The sequence below is a fragment of the Fukomys damarensis genome, unplaced genomic scaffold (assembly GCF_012274545.1).
Source record: "Fukomys damarensis isolate Sample0158 unplaced genomic scaffold, DMR_v1.0_HiC HiC_scaffold_6, whole genome shotgun sequence".
Taxonomy (NCBI): Eukaryota; Metazoa; Chordata; class Mammalia; order Rodentia; family Bathyergidae; genus Fukomys; species Fukomys damarensis.
Window position 1 is genome coordinate 12,729,683 of NW_022900918.1, and position 20,433 is coordinate 12,750,115.

Here is a 20,433-nt window from a genome sequence, read left to right on the forward strand (position 1 = left end):
TATATATATACACATATATATATATATATATATATATATATATAATTTGCCAGTCACAATATTTTTTTCCTCATTAAACCCTCAGAATAATTCTGTTTATCTTCATTTTTATAGGATCAGCATTATTTGGTTACAGTGGCACACACCTATAATTCCACCTATTCAGAGAGTGAGGCAGGGGGATCTAGTGTGGCCAGCCTAGCAACTTGGTGAAATCTTGACTCAGAAAAAAAGTTTGGGACAAAATTCAGTGGTAGAGTGCTTGACTAGCATGCGTGAGGCCCTGGGTTTAATTCCTAACACTACTGGAAAAAAAGTCAGCATTGCTAGTGAGCCTTCAGTGTAATTGACCACACATGGAGTTAAGCATGGTGTTACACATGCTTAACTGTAAGAAGGGAAGACATTACACACAGAGGATTTTGCCTTCGAGGAGGCCTGGTAGTTGTGGTAGGTAGAAAAATGGCCTTCAAAGACATTTGCACTGTAATCCACAGAAATGGAATGTCTTAAAGGCAAGAGCGAGCTAGCTTGCAGATGGAATTAGGTTGGCTAATCAGTTGACCTTTAGATCTGGAATGTATTTGGGGCAATCCAGGTGGGCCCATTGCAGTAGTAGTAGTAGTAGTAGTAGTAGTAATAACAATAATAATAATAATAATAATAATAATAATAATAATAATAATAATAATGTATCTGGGGCAATCTAGGTGGGCCCATAATAATAATAATGATGATAATAATAATAATAATAATAATAAAAAGAAGAAGAAGAAGAAGAAGAAGGGGAGGGGGATTTAAAGGAAGAACTAAATAGATGGCAGTGTGAGAAAGACAGCCTCATGCTACTTGTTTTGAAGATGTTGGAATAAGATCATGAACTGGGAAGGTAGGCGGCTTCTAGAAACTGGAAAAGCAAGGACATGCATTCTCTCCTAGAATGCAGCAAGAGCATCGCCCTGTAGAAACCTTAATTTTAGCCCATTGACATTGTGTATTTCTGACTTCTGAAACTATAATGAAACTGTGTTATTTTAGCCTCTATTTTGAGGTAATTTGTTACAGCAACATAGATTCAAGTGCGATAGTACTGTATTTGAATCCCAGCCCCACAAGTTAATGTATGAGGTTGGGCAGGTAACATTACCTCCCGGGCTTCAGTTTCCCTATATGAACAGTGGGAACAATGAAGTTTACCAGGTTTTTCAGTGAGAATTTGAGTGAGATAATTTGTGTAAAGTTCCTCAGGATGTCATGTGGCATAAAATAAAACCCAGTAGTAAGCTGGCAAAGCTAGCTCATTCAGTTGAAGGGCCAGTTTGATAACACAAGAATGGAGAATGCCATAGAAGGACAAGGGACACTGAAGCAACAAGGGCACCTAACAGGAAAACATGAGGTTGTGGGGTAGATGAAGCAGGAGGGCTGGGTAACTAAGGTTCATGGAAGGGACAGAAAATTCAGTTCAGATTATTAAGGAGATAGATTTAGGATCACTGTTTTATAGTTACAGCAAGGGAGTCTTTAGTCTTTTGTGACCCAGGAATAACCAAAAGTGAGTCATCCTCGTGAAACGGCAGGTCCCTGGGGCTGGAAAGTTTAAACATGGACTGGCGATGCAGATCATCTGTAAGAGTGGCCCTAAGGGGTCGATGCACAAAAGTGCTTCAACTCCCAGCTGGCTCTCTAGTTTTGCCATATTGTTTTCCTGATTTAAATGTGCTTTATTGCTTCATAAAGTCTGTTTTTGCATCATTAATGTGTTTTCTTAAAGCAATTACTTGTTTTACTGTGGTGCACAGAACATGGATAATTTGAGGGCAGAACTTCTTAAGCATCAATTTCAACACTTAAAAAAAAGAGTAGGTAAATTTTAGCTTTACTTTTGATGTAAGGCTTAATTTGAATAATCTGCAAAACTGTTAATTCATGATGTAGTTTGACAAAGCCTTTTATTGCTTCTGTATAGTTACTTGTAACCTGAGTTAATTAAACATTTCAATAACTAGCCTTTAACAGAGTGCTCGGCCCACCGTCTCTGGGCTCTCTGCTGCCCTGACTTTCCAGCTCTCAGTCTGCCTTTATTGATGTGGTAGTTTTGGCTTCTACTCTGCCAGGCAATGCTGGCAAAATATCAGTCACCCTCCTCCTGGCATTGTTAGTGTGTATCATCTCCTGGGGCCTAAATGTTGCTTGGCAGTGAGCTTTCATAGTTTTTCCCTACTTCTGTTTTCATGTATTACAGAATATCGTTGCTTTACTTGTCCTCAGCTCTTTTGCTATCAGCCAAATGACCATGGCTTTTTCTTCCTCTACAAATAAACAACTGAAGAAAGCTTTTAAAAAATGAATGAGACTAGCTGTTTATTTTCCTTACAAATAACTATTGATGTTATCTAATGAGTGTTTACCCATCTATATATTGTAGCCATAAAATGTAGGTGTGTTAGTTGACAGATTGTATTTATTATTAAGCAAGCCATAAGATAGAGGATGAATTCTCCCAAAATAATAAATAAAAATTAATACCAGCTGACCAAATCTGTGGCTCAACTGCTTTCTTAATTAAAATTCAAATTTGGACAAATTTTATTCACTTTGCTAGTAGGAATTGTTTTACAATGTTTTTGATCACTTGATACCTCATAAGAATGGAATTCAAATACTTTTGGCGATGGTCTACTAGTGAGAGCTCTATAATCCATCCATAGGTGACTCATGTATACACTAACAAGAAACTACTGTCTTATTTGATAATATTTTTCTCACTTTATTGGCCACATACCTTGTTGTTTCCAAAAATTGAGTCACCTGGGAAATCTCTTTTCAGTGCAGGTTTGTGATTCAGCAGGTCTGGGGTGGCGTTCAAGATTCTGCATTTCTAACAGGCACCCAGGTAAAAGTAATACTGCTGGTCTATGGATCTCACTTTGAGTAGTAAGCCCCTAGGGCTGCCATTCTCTAGCTTCTCTGAGCATCAGCTTTATGTGAGAATGCATGATCTTATGGTTTGTGTCTAAACACCCTGTACCCCAAGCCTCATGTGGTCAGAGGTGCCTGAATCTAGAGTGTGTGATGCTGGGGTTAAGGGAGTGGTTACTGAATTAGTCCACCAATTGGTTTTGCATCGCTCTAATCCAGCAAGTTTAGATAAGAGTATAAAAGGGGCAGAAAGAAGCTGCTAAGATCCCTTGCTTGCTTTGCTACCTTTTGCCTGCCATGAACTATTTATCCTCTGCACTGCTTGTCTGCTATGCCACCCTGTCTCAGAGCCAGCCAAATATGGACTGAAACCAACAAACTGTGAACCAAATAAACCTTTCCTCCCTTCACTTTGTGTGTTGCATATTTTGTCTCAGCAATGAGTAATTAAATAATTAAGTAATTAAGACACATGGCTTCCCCTTGTGTTTTTATATGGCCAGTTCAGGATCTATGTCCATTATTTATTCTAAGGTATAGAATCATTTGAATTTATCTGTTACAAACCATAAATATCTGTGTAGACACAGCTTCCTGAGTGCTGATATGACACATACCTACTAACATTTTTGGACTGTTACATCAGGGCTAGAGAAGGCAGGGACCTTGGTGCCATATCATAATGAAAAAATAATGGAGGAAGTCAAGTCTCTTGGCCTCTGGTTAAATTGATGTACGTCATGTGTACTTGGATTCTCACTACATAATTGGGAAAATCTTCTTTAAAGTAGGTATGGGTCTTTTCTAGGGATTCCAGACCAAACTAATCACTAGAAAAGTATTTGGTTAGTTGATCTAGGTGATGTCTTTCTTGAAGTTTTGGTTTAAGCTTTGCAAGACCCTCACGCACACCCCTGAGCATGGCTTTAATTACTTTTCAGAATTAGTTAAAATTTCAATCTTATTTAGTTCTCTTTGTAATCTCTTGATTATCTTTATTTCTACATAAATCATTTTTATTTATGACAATTCTTGATCCTGTACACTCAGGAAACTTTTGCCCGAATAGGTCTGTTTGGTTTTATGGACAGTTCCATATTTATCATTACATTAAAGTTCCATGATACAAAGTAAGTCTTCTACCTGTTGGAAGTCACCACACTTGCAATTTTATCATTAAAGATTCTTTCATTCCTTAGGTAAAATTGAAAATAATGATTCAGAGCAAAGTGAGAGTACAGATAGTATAGTCTTCCCTCCCCTCCCCTCTCCACCATATGCTGGGGATCAAACCCAGGGCCTCACGCTAGGCATGTGGCCAACCACTGAGCTACACCCTTAGTCCTATAGTTTACCTTTAAAAGGATTTACACTTTTGCATAATGAAATTTTTGATGTTTAAGGGGAAAAAAAATCTGGAGCATGCTATCATTTATATAAAGTATATCCACAAAGAACATTTACATTTTTAAACACATTGGAGAAAGCATCCTTTAGAATTTATTTAAGTGAAACTCACATAACACAAAATTAATCATTTTATTTGTTTGTTTTTGGTACTGGGGATTGAACTTGGGACCTTGTACTTGCAAGGCAGGCAGCGGATCCACTGAGCTAAATCCCTGGCCCAAAATTATTCATTTTAAAGTAGTAATTCACTGGCGCTTAGTACATTCACAATGTTGTAAGCATTTCCAATGTTGTACTTTAAAACCTCTTAACCATGATGTAGTTTCTTCTCATTTCTTCTTCCTCCCAGCTCCTGGCATCCAATTCACATTCTCTAGGGACTTAACCAATTTGGCTATTTCATATGAATAGGATCTGTGACCTTTGTGAACTTCTTTCACTTTGCGTGATGTTTTGGAGGGTCGTCCCTATTGTAGCATGTTTCAATATTTCCTGCCTTTTAAATATTCCTTGTGCTATACAGCTTGTTTTCCATTGACTGTTGATGAACATTTGAACTTTTTCTGCCTTTTGACTATTGTAAATAGTGCTGCTATTAGTGTACATGTGCATGTACTTGTTTGAGGATCTTTTCAGTTTTTCAGTATCTATACTTAGTAATGCACATTTAATGGAGAGGCTTGGGAGTGAATGTGGGCCTGTGGGATGGGGAGGAAAATAATAAAATCACAAAATAAAAAAGAGCTCTTATGTTGACTGAGTGCTATAATAGGTATGACTAATTGTATTAATAGGGTCCTCTAGAGGAACAGAGTCAATAGAATGGACATATATGCATAGTTATTCAAAGGGGTTTATTAGGTAGACAAGATGATAGGCAATAAGAGTCCATAACGGCCCTCTGCAGAAGCAGAAGCAGAATCCACAGTAGCCACCTGCAGTCCTAGGGAGTAGGAGGTTCAAATAGCTCCTCAGACCAAGAAGATGGAAGCTACAGAACAAGAGGGATGAACGACAGTCCAAAGTCAAAGGCCCAGAAGCCTACTGGAGAGTGGCCAGTGTGAGTCTGCATCAGAAAGCTAGAGAAACTGGTGACCAGTGTCCAAAGGCTACGCCAATAAAGGTTTCACCCACTCAGGAAAACTGGGCTTCTTCAAAAAATGGGTAGACCTTCTTCTACTTTTTTTTTTTTTTTGGTACCAGAGATCGAACTTGGGTCCTTGCACTGGCAGGGCAGGTGGGGGAACCACTAGGCTAAATCCCCTGCCCTCTGCTTTCTTTTTTTAATTGCATCCAGGCTGTAAGCCTGTTCATTGCTACATGCACATCAGGGTGTCTTTTCCCCCTCAATTTGTTGGCCCATGTACCAGTCATCCACAGACATTCCCACAGCTGTTCTTTGCTAATATTTGGGGCATGCTTTACTCCAATCACATTGACATACTGTGATTAATGGTCACACTTGTTCTGCTTTGGACCCCTGACAGTCTTCTCAACCACTTCTATCTCTGATAGAAGAGCAAGAAAATGGGTTGAACTGACAAGTGAATGTTACTGGTTGAGTGCTTTTGGAAGGCAAGTGGAGTGATGGGAGCCTTGAATATGAGGCTGGCTATCAGTGTGACATAGGAAGGAGACTTTTTAGTTTTTGGGTATCCCTGATCCATTGCCAGTAGCTGATCTTCACTTAATTATTAGCTCTCTGGAGTTACAGTCACTAAGGGTACTTCATTTAGTTTGTCAAATTCTTTGGTAGTTTTCATTGTTCACTGATTGCAGTTCTTTGCAGCCCCTGACTTTCTACTTCCTCTCTCCCTAACCCCTTTCCAAAACCACTTCTTCCTCCTCTGGTACTGGACACTGAAGCCAGAGTCTTTGCTTTGTGTTATTATATTCAAGCCCCTTTTGTTTATTTTTGAGACGAGGTATTAGTAAGTCATTAAATTGGCTGCGCTCAAACTGGTGACCTTTCTTTTTCAGCTGCTCAAATAGTTGGGATTACAGATGTGCACCATTTTGCCCACCCAGACTTTCTCTTTTTTGAAACACACCTTTTTGTGTTCCATAGTGCTATGCCCTTTTGACCTCTGATTTCTCTGTATGCTATATTTTTTTCTTCCCTTTTTAAAAACTGCTCTTTAATATTGTAGTTGATTGTGAATGCTTCATTTCCTTTGCTTTTCTAAGAGGGCTGATCCACAACTTTAATTTCATCTACTACCAATGTGTACTTGTCTCCTCAAGCCTTACTTTAAAATGAAATATTGCTAATGAGCTTTGAACCTAATTTACTGCTAGCTGGATATCTTTACATGGACATCTGAAACTTATCATCTCTGAACGCTTTTCATTACACATTAATGATGATTTTCTTTTTAATTGTAAAATTATGGTAGATACTTCCAAAGTGATTTTTACCTTCCTGTATTCACTCCCGTTTCCTAAGAAATTGCACTCAATTAACCAGGTGATCTAGTGAAGAGATTTCACTCCTCTAGGGAAGAGACATTGAAAGCATTGGAGTGCTGTCTAGATTCCTCTGCTGACTATAGCAAATATGAGAGAGAGGTAGCAACACAGGAATTGCTGGTATTAACAGCTGCCTGCCCTGTGTTGCTAGAATTGAGAAATGCTTTTTAGGCATAAATCAAATTAAGAGCATTGGCAGGAAAATAAGGCCTGTAAAGATCAAATTGAGGGAGTGGTTGTAAAACCCTTTAAATTTTCTAGAAAGATCCAAGGTAGTTCCTGGAAGGTCTGTCCATTCTAGGGCTTCTAGGAACTTCAGGCAGAGAAAGGCTTCTCTTGAAATTCATGGGTTTGGCTTTTGTCTGCTGGAATGAAACCCAATAAGGTCCATAGAAGATCTAGGACATCTTTGAGAGAATTGTATTTGCAGAAACACTGCCAGCTTAGACTGAGACAGAATTATAAACTTAAGAGACCTTTTACACCCTCAAATTTCATTCAGAAAGACAGGAAAGAGAGTAGACTGAGAGGCAGGGAAAGGAGAGAGGAAAGCGGGACATAAAAAGTATAAAGATGTGTTTTGTACATGTACTAATTCCCCATGATGAATATAATCTTTATGTACTGCCAACATGTACTGATAAAAATTAAAAATAAAGGAAGCAGATGGAGAAAACTACACACCTGTAAACATGGGTTTCTTTTCAAGGAAAAGTAAAGATTATTTTTAGGGTGTAATGAAGATTACAGAGGATAGAGCCAAGAAGCATGAAGAATTTATTTTCTGGCCTTGAGTCCTAATGAAGGAAATGCCAGCCTTGTACAGTATCAAAATTTCTGTGAACCTGTAACTCCTGTGTACCTTATGTTTCTCCTGACACTGGCCCAGAGTGTTTATACTGATTATGATACACCTGCCCCTGCGTTGTATATTGTGACCAGGCTGGGGATAGGTAACTTATTTTTAGTTTACTGTCAATCATCTTGAGAGGAGGTATACCCAGGGGCTATACTTAAGAAATCACTCCCAAGCAACCTCAGGTACACCTGGATCTTACTTAGATAATGAGATTCTGAACTTTGATCTTACCTTCTAAAGGGTTGAAAATTCTGGGGCTTTGGGTAGGAATTAGTGAATTTTGTTACATTGACAAGATATGAATCACTGGGGTTCAGAGTGAAAGGTAGAAGCTAACCCTGGAATATGCCCCCTGTTTTTACCTGGTATTTATGTTCTTGTGTAGTCTTCTCTACATTAGGAGCTGACCTTTGTAACCAATAGAATATAGAGGAAATGATGGACTGTGACTCCAAAAGCTACAGTATACTTCTGTCTTGCTCTTTCTTGGATTTGTCAGATAATCATATGGAGATGTCCATTTGGTAAAGAACTGAGGCTTCCTGGAAACAACTAGCTGTGATGTGACGACCATATGAGTGAGCTCCAGCTCTAGGAAAGTCTGTAGATGACTGCACTCTGTTTTTTGTTTTTTTGAGACAGGTTCTCACTATGTAGTTGAGACTGACCTGGAACTCACTATGTAGCCCAGGCTGGTCTTGAACTCACAGCGATCCTCCTGTCTCCGCCTCCCGAGTGCTGGGATTATAGGTGTGTACCACCACACCCGGCAATGACTGCACTCTGGACTGACATGACTACAACCTGATGAGAATCCTTCAAGTCAGAGCCATCTAATGAAGGCCACTTTCTTGTTCCTGACACTCCTGGTGCTGTAAGCAGCTAAGTTTTGGGATAACTTGTATGCAGCAGTAGAAAGTTTATAGATCTACTACAGTGAACTAATGCAAACCTGAGAACCTTTGTAGATTTTTTGACTTCCTCATCCTATCTTTAGTTTTTAGTAAGCATTGCAGTTTATTTAATCAGTGGAAAGGTGGGCCCGGGACTTAGCTCAGTGGTTCTACTGCCTGCCTTGCAAGCACAAGGACCCAAGTCCCAAGTTCAATCCCCAGTAACAAACAAACAAACAAACAAACAAACAAAAGCCCTCACACAGTGGAAAGGTAGTTTGAAAGAGTATGGAAATCTTAAGCTATCTACTTTTTCTGTTTCTATTTCTTTTATAGTCATAAAATCTTTCAGTGTAAAGGATCAGTTAGCTACCTTTAAGTTTTGTCATTAAAATATTTATTTATTTATTTTTTTTGAGAAGCCACTCTTGATCTGGAAAGTATTGGGATTGTACATGTTTAAAGCAGGCTTTTGACATAAAGTATTTTATGGAACTTGGGCTATGAAATATTTGTGTGATGGATTGGGTCAGGGTTGGCCTCCCTCCCCTTGCAGAGAGTAATGTTTGCTGTTGATAACAGGTAACAGGATACAGATCCACACACTGTACACTGGCCGTACAGATGAGGAAGATGGGACCAGAGGGTTAACTAATCTTTCCAAAGCAATAGTTGGTGGCTGGGCTAACTTGGAGTCTGGCTAGTAGTTTAGATGGCTTCAATTTGTCTTTTATCTTTGGTCATTTCAAGTCAAAATGATTCCATTAAATGCTTTCCTTTTATTGTGTTGATGGGATGTGGCTTCTTGATGTTTAAGCAGACATGAAAATTTTATTTTATAATTTTGTATATCCCTTCGGGCAACTTGCTGTCTGGATCCTCTGAAATTGAAAAAAAATAAATTTACAGTGGGCTTAAATCCAGTGAGCCTTATACAGATTACAATTCTTTTTTTTTTTTTTAATAGTAGGAAAAATTTATTGAGAGAAAGAAAGCTTGTGTGTAACAGAGACAGAAGGGGGAATGGAAAGTGGGTTGCCTGCTCACCGCACTTCTCCGAGATGTTTTATATAACAAAGCCATGATTTGAAGCCAGTAGAAAGTCGTACAAAATTATAAGACCCAATGGAAAATTATAAGGTGGGGCAAAACCATGACCAACCAATAAGATTACAAGTCCAGTCACCCAAGTAATATTGATTAAGTGGGGGTCAAATGGGGGAGCAAGTCATGTAGCAAGCATACAAAGATTTTCAGTAAGGGTGGGGGGTCAAGGATATTTCCTGGAAAGCCTGGGTTAAGACCTTGGCCCCTCACACAGGTGCAGGTGTTTGAAACCTATTTAGAATATCAGTCACTGCTATTTATCCCCAGGGGACCCACAAAGGTATAGTGGTTTCTCTCCTTTTACAATTCTGGCCTTCAGTGAATGTGTCCTGACTGTCCTCCATATTGGCTCCTTGAGGATGGCCTTGACTTAACTACCTACAAGATATCTAATTAACTTACCTAACTGCAATATTCCCCCCTCTGAAGAAGTACCCCTAACTGCTGTGAGGGGTCAAAAGGCAAATATAGCTCTGGCTACTTCCAGCTGAAGAGGGTGGTAGTTGTGATCAGCATTAGAGTTACTCTACGGAGGGTCTATCTAAAGGCCTTTAGTGGGAGATTACAATTCTGATCTTATTACTAATTGTTCCTGCCACATAGCCCATGTGTAGGTTTATTTCCAAAGTCTTTTGCTTTAAAATTGAGTGCATTGAACTGTGTGAAAGATATTCTGCTTTTTGGTTAATATGAAGGCTTTACATAAGACTACAATTGAGTTATAGTTATTTTTTCTTGACCTTTGTCTCTGATTAAGTATGGTCACTTTAGATTTTAAGTGTTTTCTCTCTAAATACTCAGATAAGTTTTGTGGAATGTGTGGCTTTGTTCTTATCATATGTGCATATAGTTAACTAGATAAATGCTGTTGTGTTTCTATGAAGTATGTGAAGAATTGCTTTGACTCTCAGCTGCAAAAGTTTTAAAGTCAACGTTACTGTTTTGAGTTTTACTTTGCTTTAATGCTTCATAATAATTTAGTCTTGCAGGACTGGAGATTGAACCCATGGCTTTAAGCACGGTATGCAAGTCTTCTAACACTGAGCTGTACCCTGGCTCAGCACTTTATAATTCTTTAAACATTCAGAGCCAAATTGAGTCGATAGAAAGACTTCTACTAGTTTACTTTTCATTTTTTGATGTGAAATTTTCTTCCTATAGAATTTGGAGTATTGGCACACCAAATTTTTTTGTGTGTAATTTGTTCCTCAAGGAGCCAGTTTTTAGAACCATTCATTTATATCATCTAGCAAATACAGATAGTAGGTTTTAGAAATTATGAATTTAACAATAAAATGATCCTTTTGTTTTTCCTGGAATTTTACCAATAAATTATTTCTTCTTTTTCTGCATAAAGTCACATGAAATGTCTCTCATTCAGGTGCTTGACTTTTGGCTTCTTTAATCCTTGAGGCCATCTTATGTTAAATGATTTATGGATTTCAGATTCTAACTAGGTAATCCACTCTGTCTTTTATTGACAGCACCCTGGAACAAGCTCTCTTTTGCAAATAGTAATTTTTTTGTTAAATGTCCCTCTGCTCCCTACCAGTCCATGTTACCTTTCTCTGTCACACCTTCTTTTGCACTTTCTGGAGTCCCCTCACTCTCTATGAACAAAAGCTGACCATTTTGCTCCTTCATCTCTCTCCTTTTTCTAATCATTCCTTTCCTTTTTCCCTTCCTGTGGGATGGGCTGGCTGAAGCGGGAAAGAGTAAGTGCTTTCTCCCAGTGGCAGCTTGTCTTCTGCTCTGTGAAAGTTGACCCGTGGGGAGGAGGTGAAGTCTCCCGAGGCTCATACCTGAGGTGGGTTGCCAGCATGCTTAGGCGACAAACATGTGTTGGCACGTAAGGAGGACGTTGCTTTGCCTGAGAACCTCAGCAACGCAAAGTGGATAGCCTGCGTTGTCTTCACAAATTCAGCCCTATCAGGTGCTTTAAGTAGTAAAAATGAAGCCTAAGTTGATTCCAGTAACCAAATGTGTGTGATTGAAGTGCAGCTGACTGTAAAATAGGATAGATAGTGGTCCTTGTTTGTGCAGCAGTCTACATTAATGGAAAACATTGGTTGGTAAATGAAGGACTGGGTTTTGAAATTAGATACAAGGGCAGCTTTTTAGGAGGAGGGTAGATTTTTCTTTTCGTTTTTGGGGAGGGGCAGACCATGAGACAGGTGCAGGGAGTGAATAACATACCACTCCTAAACCCTGCGGCTTAGCCAATGAGCACCAGCCTTCTCCGAGGTCTATAGAATGGTTTCCCTGTCCGACAAGAGCTGGCTCAGCAACCAAACCCAGATTCCAGGTGTGGTATTCCACAGTCGTTCTGTAATTTGTAATCATAGAAACAGAATGTTCCTCCTCTTATTTCTTCCCTGCCAACAGTTTCTGGGTGGGTGAATGTCAGTAGCTGGAGTTATTTTTAAAGAGGAGAGGTGAGGCTTGTCGTGCGAAGCTGGGAAGAGGGCGTTTGTTTGCAGAGCAGAGCTGACATCAAAGTGTAGATTACTGCTCAGTGGCTGGACGCTTGTCCTATAACAGGTAATGTTTAACGTGCCAGTCACAAAGATCACAGAAACAGGGTATGCTTGGGCACAAGTTCGCACTACCTTTTATGCTGTGGAGACTGAGAGGCTCTGTGTGCCTACATATTTTTTTTTTAATATACATATGCATTGGTCTTGCGACCGCCTCTTTCACTGGCTGTAATTGGACTTTGAATCTGGAAAGTTATATCATAAAAATTTTTAACCTCTGAGAGTGAGCTTAGCTAAGCAACCACTTTCCAATTCTTTTCACAGGATAATGTAAACGTTTTTTTGAAAGCTTGTGAACAGATTGGATTGAAAGAAGCCCAGCTTTTCCATCCTGGGGACCTACAGGATTTATCGAATCGAGTCACTGTCAAGTAAGTTTCACTGGTTAAGTATATGTTTAAACTCCAGGCTTGCTGCTTTATGTGAAAATAACTGCTGAGAGTTTTTGATTACTGAAAAACCATTCATCTCTGTGTCTTTGTCTGTTCTCATTCCAAAATAGACTATTTAAAAAATGGCTTAAGGTTTGTGAATGTGAAGCTGTCTGAAATTGATAATGTGTCTTAAATCTCTGTACTGAACAAAATGGTAGTTTATATTTTAATGCTTGTCCAGTGTGGTAGTGTTTGGTTGCTCATGATAAGGATAGTCTTGTACTTATAAAGTTTGTAAAGTACTTATGAAGTATAATTTACAGGCTGAAAATAACTCTTTAAAAGCAATTTTACTATATTTATAGTTAAGATATAATTGTTAACATAAAAATTAGTAAAAGAGTAGTAAAAGAGACTTTGTTAATATTTAGGAGATAGAAATTCAGCATGTAATGCCCATGACCTTGTCAGTTGTGATTGCTTTTTTTTAAAAAAATGTGTTTTCCACTATTTTAATATTTGGCCAAGAAAGCAAAAGTAGGGATGAAAACAGGTATGGTGTTGGATTTTAAGAGGAAAATAGTATTCATGTGTGAGTATATAGTTTCAGAAAATCTGGGTTTAATTTTTTATGAGTTTTTTTCCCCCTATAAATCTACTTTGCTTTCAGGAAATCAGTAATGAAGTCAAATTGCCAGATAAAATGTGACAGCAAAATGATAATTTTATAATGATGACAACTTCCTTGTGGGGGTTTAACACCTAATTAAAATTATCCGAGTAAGAAAACATATACTTTATTCTATGAAAATAATAGAAACGAAAAAATTGGTGTTTACTAATTCACATAAAGATTTAGTTTATGTGGTTAATGTCTCTGGTAGTAACTTCAATCACTATTAAAAATTGACTCTAACAACTTACATATAGCCGTTACTGTATGAAGAAAAATAATGATAAATATCTTAGTATACATTGTCTTTTAACAGTACAACCTTAACTTTTAGTTTTTTTTAAAACAATCTAACATGTATTTTTTAAGATGAGCAAACTATTTCAAACCTACCTGTATAATTCTAGTGAACATTTTCCTTAATCCACAGCAGTGATATGTGCATGTGTCAGCATTGCTGATATACTTATAGCTGAGTGATCCTAAGTTCCATCACTAAAATGTTCTGTAGTATGTGAGGCTGTATTTCATTTTCATGAAAAATAAAAATTTAAATGAATTTGTTTCTCTTAATCAACTTGTTCTGATGGTCAAAGAAACTTTAGATTTGAAAGTCTTTTTTTTTCTTCAGTTGTTGATTAAGTGTAAATGTACTTCCTTCTAACATCATATTGTTTTGAAACTCTGCAGCCTGTAGTTGAGTAGGCTAGACTAGGTGAAACTTGTTTGTTGGCTCCTTACTCCAAGGGTGTATGTATAAAGTTTGCCTGGAGCCTATTTCAGGGGCCTTTGGGTCTAAAATGGTTAAGGAAAATCAGTATGAGGGCTCAGCCATTAGTGAAATGGCACGACTGACAAAGTGAAACCAGGAGGTCACGTATTACAGCAGTAGTAAGTATGCAGAACAACTTGTTTCAGGGGAAACCACAAGTCTATCAAAGCAAGGTGTGCCTTAGTCTTTCCAGTGAGTGTGGCCAAGTGAGGACTTTGGCTTTGCTTGAGAATGTTTCCCTGATAAGTGTGTCTTGTTAGACGAAGAATGAGAGTCCGGGTGCTTCGGAGCCTCCCAGATGCGACCTAAGGGAGCTGGCAAATGACTGCTTTAGAAACATTGACTGAGCTCTTAAACACTGAGATGGCATTTTTATTAAAGGAAGCAGACTTAAGGGAAAGCAAATAGTTACTTTCTAAATAGTAATGCTTTCTAGTTTCTAGTTTAGCTCTTATGTAATGTGGAGACTCCTGTAAGTTTAAAAAAACTTGTCCTATCATTATTGTAGATTAAAGACTTGGTGTGTTGGTAGATCAGTGGTTCTCAGTTGGAGGAAATCTTGCTTCTCTGAGGACATTTGGCTATGTCTGGACACATTTTTGGTTGCAGTACTTGGCTGGGGGTGCCACAGGCGTCGAGAGGGGCATGAATGGTGCTAAATGTCCTGAATTCACAGGACAATCCTCAAGGTGAAGAATGTTTCTACTTCAAATAGTAATAATGCCAGAGTTGAGAAATTCTGGCACAGACTTGGAATTCCTTACTCATTCCCTCTTTGCCAGCAAAACAGCTGGGTGGAAAGGAAAGCTCCAGTGCTCCAGTGTAACTTATTTACTGTCATGGTAATAATGTCCACATTTCCTTCCTAGTATGCTTATTCAATTGGAAGTCTCATTGTAATTGTTTGAGAATGTAGTAATGGAAGTACTTTGAGTTTATTTTGCTCTTCTCTATACATCTAGTTTAGTAAAATGTGGTAAATATGACTCAGGAATAAGGAAAAAACAGTGGCAAATGATTTGAGTGTTTAAGTGCTCAGTCATTACTCAGCTGCCCAGGTGTAACTCACAGTACATAACCTTGTTGCTGGCCTCATTGTAAACACAATGTAACCATGGCATACTGAGAGCAAGTAGGAGGAACAGTTACTATCCTCTGTGTTGGCCAACATGAAGTGGTTTTTGTGAAGGGATAAACATATAGTGAGTGTATGGAGCCCGAGAACATTTTATGTGCTGAGAATGAACTGTTAGAGCAGAAACAGTTAAAGAGCTATTGGTACAAGTAATTTCAATAATCCAGACCCTAACTACAGCTGTTTTCCAGTAATTTGAAATTTGCAATTTAATTTGTAAAATCTGTCACTGGTGAGCCAGAACTAGAGTACTCTTTATGTTTCTGAAATTACACACAATCTCATGGAATCTAATTTTCTAAAGTATTTTAAGTCGCAGGAAGTAGTAGTTTGAACTTTTCCAGATATATTTGAATAATTCCATTCATTTTGGTATTGGGTCAGCTGTTACTTTTAATGTTGACATATCCTGGCTTAATAGGTAGGATTGATCTTTACTTTTTTCTTTCCAATAGGCTGATAAGCAAATTTATGATTTAGTTTCCATGAATGAATGAATGGTAGCTGGAGGTCTACCCCAAACCGAGGCTATGATACCAAACTTGACTCATTGGAATAATAATTTACTGTATGGCTATACTGAATTTAACACACAAAATCTGCACACCTGTAAAATTCATGGAGGAGAAGAAGCGCATGAGATTCAGTAGTGTACCAGGGAGCTCTGATAGCAAGCATCATGATCTTTGCAGTGGCATCTTGTTTTCAGAAGCACAGAATGTTTGCTTATTGTGAAAAGCAACTTAAAAAATGTTGCCCAGAGGTCCTGTAATGGAAAACTCAAAGTTGGCAGAAAGGCAGGGCTTACTATTAAAGATTTTAATTTTATATGTTTAGTAACTTGACTTAGAAACTAAGTTTTGTATTTAAACCATTGCTGTAACTGATTTGTTTCCAAAAATTTTAAGTGGAGAATTTGAACAGATTGTAAACATGTTTTTTCTTTCCACCCCCTTATCATTCCAATCTGGTTTTTAGCACTTCTTCAGATACATCTGTTTATAATATGATTACAGGGTGGTAGTGCTTTTGAACACAGTATTTCAGTTGTGCAAAGAAATTGTTTTCTTGTGGAGACTTACTCTATCATTATTTAGGGTTTAATATTTTAAATATAAAATGTAATTTTAAATAAACATTGATATTGACCGAAAGTTTAACATATTAAAGTGGGTATAGAAATAAAATATCTTATTTTTACATGGGTTGAGTGCCAAAGGAACAGTGTGGTTGAAAGCAAAATTAGTATTAACATCTTTCCATTGTGAAAATAAAGGAGGCTCAAAATGATTATTTGAAGAGCAGTGTTCTGTAAAGCTTCAGCAGGGTTCTTGATTTTATGGTGCTGCTATAGTCATGTCTTTGGAGTCAAGGTCCCAGTTGGTACCCTGTTTTAACCATCTGCCAAATTAATCTTAAGATATGTATGTATATTTATTTAAAATTTATTCATGTAGGAAAAAATAATTTTGAATTCTTTAATTTGTACTCTTTTCCAATTTAAACTTGGTTGACTTCCTTTTTTACAAGTATATCTTTCAAAGTATATCTTTTAGAGTTTTTAATGTCTTAATCTTTTCTTTAAAGCAAGCTTACTGGTATCTAAACTTAGATCTGCAACTTGAACATGGTGAATTCCATCTCTCAATTCATGTTACTATTTTTAAATGTTCTCTTCTTACCAACTTACTAGAAAACACAACAAAAAACAAAAGGGAAGCTCATTATACTGGATAAATTGCTGTATTCTGCCATTCTTTAGTATTCAGCCATTCATTGATATTACTTATTGGGAAGGGGACGTTAGTTCTTCTGAATATCTGAGGCTCTTTTTAAAGTTAGCAGCAAAAAGCCATAATCAAATTGATAAGTGCTCTTTGCACAGTTTGACTACTTAAAGAATCCTAGCTGCAGAGAAAGGTTGTAGAATTTAAAATAAGTCTGATACTGGGATAAGCCAGAGCAAAATTTAGATTTTATTTGTGTCTGTCTTTTCTCCATTTTGAGTTCTTCTTAATCTATTTCTCAGATATACAAGTTTCTGAATGGTAGCTCTCCTTCCTAATTTCTCCACTCTCTCACATCCAAAAAGCCACAGGGCTTGACTCTGTCTTGGCCTGCTGGGTGTGATTTCATACTGAACCTGGCCATGATCTTATCTTCGAAAGTAACCTCACTGATATTCACTGCTTCCAAGAGTTTCACTTGGTGTTTAATCTGATTAGCTGTCAGTATGAGTCAATTTATGAAAGGATGTCAGTCCTTTGCTTTTGCTAACCAATTGGATTTGTTTTTTAACGAGGAGCTTCAGGGGTTATATCAGAGAGACACAGTTTTGGGGATGATCCTCTTCTGTCTTTCGAATTACTGCTTGTAAGGCTGTCTAGTAAATGACTCCAATAGAATAAATAGTGTACATGGCCCAATAATATCTTTAGACCCCTTAGCTGTTTTTAAAAATATAAGCTTCACCAGTAATTAGAAACATTAAGCATTGTTTTTCTCTGTGTTTCATGGTCTGTTGTGGCCTGATTTAATGATCATCTGTGTGAGGGGAGAGGTACTGGGGGTGTGTATGAATCTGTTTTTGGAGATATAGAAGAAAATGACACTTAATCCAGGAAAAAGACATTTTGGTTTTAGAGAAATCATTCACCTGTTTGTCATCTAAGAAGCATTGATTTAATGCCTTCAATGTCATGTACTAGCTTGGCATGGTGGCCCATGCCTGTAGTCCCAGCACTTTGAGAGGCTGAGGCAGGAGGATCATGAGTTTAAGTCAAGGCAGGGCAATTTAGCAACTAGCCAAACCCCAGCCTTACAAATCTGTAGATATGAAGGAGACTTGAGTGCACAGCTGGAATACATTTTGTAAAGATAAATGCATAGGGATCTGTGGAGGATAGAGATAAGCATCCATTTTATCTTCATAATCAGAAAACTTTTAATTGAAGGTGACATTTTTCATCTGACCTTTCAAAACATTTTTTTTTCCTCTCCCCATCTATGTGTAACTATTTTGAAAACTTGCAACTACTTGAGGGAAGGGAGCATGTATCATCTCCTTGGTACCTGGCACTGTAGGTATAAATATTTTTTGAAATTGGATTTTTTTTTTGGTACCAGGGATCAAACTCAGGACCTTGTGCTTGCAAGGCAGTAAGTGGAACCACTGAACTAAATTCCCAGCCATTGAAATTGGATTTTAATTATGACAACTTCATGGATATTTTAAAATCAGACTTTGAAGATAGGGAGAAACTTTTTCTTATTGCTAACTCTTCCTCTTTTTATTCTCATCATTTAAATGCAAAGCAGATCTGACCAACCAGTCACTGAACTTTTGGTTTCAATTGCCTTTCCCCTATCACACTAGAGTAGTGATGTGGCATATTACAATGTAATCTGAAATTTCTAAAAGTTTAAATGAGGAGTGTTTATATCCTTCCAATGGAATAATAAAAGTGAAATAGGAACTTTGAACCATATGCGTTTCAAAGTACTTGGAAGTCTTAGTAAATTCTTATATTGATAAGTAATGATAACTACTGATTTGCTTAGCTGACATTTGAAGTATGTATATTTACATAAAATATTAGAATATTTCTACATCTTTATGTCATGATCACTCATGTTTCATATTGTGAAGTAAACCTAAAAGGTATGCTTAAGATTTTTGTATGGAAAAATACGGTGGTATATAGGTAGCTGGAGTGTATTTTAGAAACTCAAGGGAAAGGAGTAGAATTTTTGAGAAACAAGAACCCACAGTAGAGGTAATTTCTTACCAGAAGTTATTAAGATTACTATAGTAAGGCATTTTGGTAACAATTTTACAGTAGTATTTACTCTTTCCGTAGTCAACCTATTTGCCTTAGTGCCTCTCACCTTTGTCTACCAAAGTATTACACTCCACTTCCCAGCACAGTTACTTTGACTTTGGCATAATTAAAAGTCATCTGAAGAATATAAACACAAAGAAACTTGAGGTTTTTGTTTTGTTTTGTTTTGTTTTTTTTTTGGTACTGAGGATCAACTTGGGTCCTTGTACTTGCGAGGCAAATGGCGGAACAACTGAGCCAAATCCCTGGCCAGAGGATTTTTTAATAGTTCAAATAAACTTTTTCTACTAAGCCCCAGGCTGAGTTTCAGTCTCTTTCCCTGGGGGATGTAACGAGAACTTGTAGTAAATGTGAGTCACTTGTTGTGGACAGAAGCATCTTGGATGAGAGCAGAGATTGTGTTTCCCTGACTTGTATAGTGGCTGAATGACCTTCAACAAGTTACTTCCTCTCCCCTTGGTAGGTTGTATTCTCTGTACATTTAATGTTATGGCATTTAATGTTTCTCCCTATCTTCAAAGTCCGATAATGATTGATTGCCCTTTGTCTTAGTCACTTTCCAGTTGCTGGGACAAAATACCTGACACACACAACTTAAAGGAGGAGAAATTTCATTTAGGCTAATGGTTTCAGTCCATGGTTGTCTGGCTCTACTTCAGACACAGGGTAGCAGAGGGACGTGATGGAAGAGCCTGCTAGAAGAAAGCCGTTAACCTGTGACAGCCCGGAAGCAGACAAAAAAAGGGAGGAGCTGGAGATAAGAATACAGTTTCCCAGAACATGTCTCCAGTCATCCAACTCCAACTAGGCCCTACCTTTGGAAAGCACATTCAGCTTGTGAAGTCATCAATGCATGAACCCACCGATGAATGCAGAAACCCCATGATCCAGTTATCTTCCAACTCATGGGACCTTTGGGAATTATTTTAGGTCTAAACCATCAAGCATCAAACTTTGGTGTGCTAAAACCTTGGGATATATCAATAAAAAGGCAGATGAATATACTGGCTATTTGGAACTTGACAAGCAATACTACTTGGGTGGTATGTTCACCTCCCAAGAATGCTGTGGTGATTAAATGAAGTCACATATATAGTATAATGTGTATAGTGTCTGGCATGTTGGAAGTGTTCAATAACTAGTATGGAACTGTTATTGAACATTTTCATAATTTGGGCTTCCTTTTTTTTTTTTTTTGGGCTTCCTTTTTGATACTATAAAAATATATACACCCTATAGGGAAGCATGGGAGAAAATCATCCCTGGGTACTGAAAAATTGCAATGATAAGCTACATGTCTTTGTTTTTTGTTGTACCAGGGATTGAACTTGAGTCCTTGTGCTTGCAAAGCACGTGGTGAAACCACTGAGCTAAATCCCTAGCTACATGTCTTTTTTTTTTTTTTTTTTTTTTTTTTTTTTTTTTTTTTTTTTTTTTTCT

The 20,433-nt window shown here is 37.7% G+C and overlaps 1 protein-coding gene across 8 annotated transcripts in view; it reads left to right on the plus strand.

Annotated features, from left to right (window-relative positions):
* Lmo7 (LIM domain 7) overlaps nt 1–20,433 on the plus strand; it is a 215,957-nt gene that overhangs the window by 100,506 nt on the left and 95,018 nt on the right. For all 8 annotated transcript variants that reach the window (XM_019207264.2, XM_010622357.3, XM_010622359.3 and 5 more), the window contains exon 4: nt 12,462–12,568. In XM_019207264.2, the coding sequence (XP_019062809.1) occupies nt 12,462–12,568 (107 nt within the window). The remainder of the gene's footprint in view (nt 1–12,461; nt 12,569–20,433) is intronic.